This window comes from Lucilia cuprina, unplaced genomic scaffold (assembly GCF_022045245.1).
Source record: "Lucilia cuprina isolate Lc7/37 unplaced genomic scaffold, ASM2204524v1 Scaffold_2430, whole genome shotgun sequence".
In the NCBI taxonomy this organism is placed as follows: Eukaryota; Metazoa; Arthropoda; class Insecta; order Diptera; family Calliphoridae; genus Lucilia; species Lucilia cuprina.
In genome coordinates this window covers 1-2,657 of record NW_025807377.1, presented here as the reverse complement: position 1 = coordinate 2,657, position 2,657 = coordinate 1, and the positions used below count along the sequence as shown (strand labels likewise).

Here is a 2,657-nt window from a genome sequence, read left to right as displayed (position 1 = left end):
AACTAGAACAGAACTAGAACAGAACTAGAACAGAACTAGAACAGAACTAGAACAGAACTAGAACAGAACTAGAACAGAACTAGAACAGAACTAGAATAGAACAGAACTGAACTAGAACAGAACTGAACTAGAACAGAACTAGAACAGAACTAGAACAGAACTAGAACAGAGCTAGAACAGAACTAGAACAGAACTAGAACAGAACTAGAACAGAACTAGAACAGAACTAGAACAGAACTAGAACAGAACTAGAACAGAACAGAACTAGAGCAGAAGTAGAACAGAAGTAGAACTAGAACAGAACTAAAACAAGACTAGAATAGAACAAGTACAGAACTAGAACAGAACTAGAACAGAACTGAAACAGAACTAGAACAACACTAGAACAGAACTAAAACAAGACTAGAATAGAACAAATACATAACCAAATACAAATATATAATATTTTTTGTTACTTTCATAAGAGGGGACACACTCACACTTCTCAAAATAACTCATCATCCTCAACTGATGTAATTAAATATGCCATAAATTTTGAACCTCAAAAAAAGACAAGGTTCATCACAAACTAAATATGTTTGGTAACCTTGCAGGTAAAAACTTTTCATTAACCATAAAGTTAAAACCACAAAACAAACGAAAAATAAGTTTTAAAAAGCAACAATGGCAGCATATTGAAATGGAAATATATGAAGAAAAAATGTCAACAAAAAGAGAAAAATAAATATGTTTGTATTAACACCGGATGAGGAAAGGAAAGTATGATTCATTTAATATTTGTATGCATTGTATGAAAAATTAAACAATTACTCACCTAGTACAATTTTACTAAATAATCCTACAGTAAAAATAGCAATTTGACTGCAGATGAACCAGAGACCGTTAGGATTTTTTAATCTCTCAAATACCCAATCAATATTATAGGGTATATGAACCGGTTTTGTTGCTGTTGTGGAAGTTGTTGCTGCTGCTGCAGCTGTTGTTGCTACAGGCATTTCTGATGAATGTGAAGGTTGTGGCAAATGTTTTAATTGCATTTTTTGATAAGACTCTTCCTTGGTGTATGATGAAAATACTGATGATGTTGATGTCTTCATATTGTTGTTTTTCGAACAATATTGTTGTGTTGATGATGATGTGTTTTTGTCATCAACAACTGTTTCAGCTTGAGTATGTTTACGCAGTATTTGCTGATGATGTTGATGCTGGACGTGATACTGGGGGCGGAGAGAAGTATTTAGTTACTTTTGATTTCGTTTTGTTATTTTTATTTTCCTTTTATTTGTTTCAAAATATACATTTGTGTTTTTAAAACAATTACAGCACAAATATTAAAGAAATTTAACTTAAATATATATTGTTGTTTTTTTTGCAAAAATATTACATTATTTGTACTATATTTTTATTATACACACGAATTTGTATTTTTCTTATAAAAGTATCATTATTTAAAACTATTTTTTGTGCTTTTATGAATTTTTATTTTTTTTTTTTTTATTTGAGCTTTTTTTTGTGTTTCAAAGGATATGCTAAAAGTTAAGCAGTAAGTTCAGTACTCTTAAACAATTTTCTTTTTCTTTCTTTCTTCCTTTCTTTGTTGTCATCGGATGATGACAAAAATAATACTAAAACTGCATTCAAATATTTTTTCATTCAAACGTCACTAAAAACAAAACTATTCCAATACCTGCACTCAGCGAAATTTTTAAAGTTTCTTTTTCTTTAAATTTTATTACACACATTAATTTGTTTATAAATTATTAAAAAAATATATATAATGTTAAAGAAAATTCACTGAGTGTATAATTTATACACTTATATTTTCCTACTTAACATAAGAGTCAAGAGTTTTAGCTATGAAATGCGCATATTAAATAATAAAAATCCCCCAAAAGAAGAGCCTTTAAAAGAGAAAATAAACTGTTTAAGAGCACCACTAACACTTATAAAGAAAATGTTGAATATTTCAGGAAGTATAAAACATATAATGTGCTTTCAAAAATTTACTTAGTTTTTTTTAAATTAATCATACGTCATGTCGCACCAGCCGAAAAATTAAATGTGTTTCACTTATTTTTAGAAAAAATTTAAACTTGTATTTAAAAAAAAATATGAATTTGTTAATGATTTGCTAAACTGTTAATCTTAGTATTTCCTATGACAATCATAATTTTATATTCGTATTCATTTTAATTGTTCTTAATATATTTATATAACCGCTCCACAGACACGACACGACTAAACGGTGGGAAGTGATGACAACAACTGAAATATTCGGCCACTGACATGAATAGCAGAAAATAAAAAACTGCTTCACTTTGGTTTACATTAAATTGCTACTCAATTTATATAGAATACTTACAAAAAATATAATAGGAAAGGGTTAAATTAAGCAATATGTGATGCGTTTATAAACTATTTTATTTATTTTTCTCATTTTTAATCTCGTAACATTTTAAAGGGTTTAGATTTAAATTGAATACTTGTAGTGTTAGATTTTCTTTACAAAATTTGTAAAAAGCCGAACTAGAACTAAACTAGCTCTGAATTAGAACTGAAGTAGAACTAAACTAGAACTGAACTAGAACTGAACTAGAACTGAACTAGAACTGAACTAGAACTGAACTAGAACTGAACTAGAACTGAACTAGAACTGA

General features: G+C 28.4%; 1 protein-coding gene across 1 annotated transcript; it reads right to left on the bottom strand.

The window, feature by feature from the left end:
* Window positions 1–679: 679 nt before the first annotated feature.
* LOC124421134 (tafazzin-like) lies at window positions 680–1,960 on the bottom strand. The gene is made up of 2 exons (XM_046955958.1): window positions 1,942–1,960; window positions 680–1,217 (listed from the first exon to the last, which is right to left on the bottom strand). The coding sequence occupies exon 2, from the start codon at window positions 1,095–1,097 to the stop codon at window positions 807–809; it is 291 nt and encodes a 96-aa protein (XP_046811914.1). The 5' UTR covers window positions 1,098–1,217; window positions 1,942–1,960; the 3' UTR covers window positions 680–806.
* Window positions 1,961–2,657: the final 697 nt, after the last annotated feature.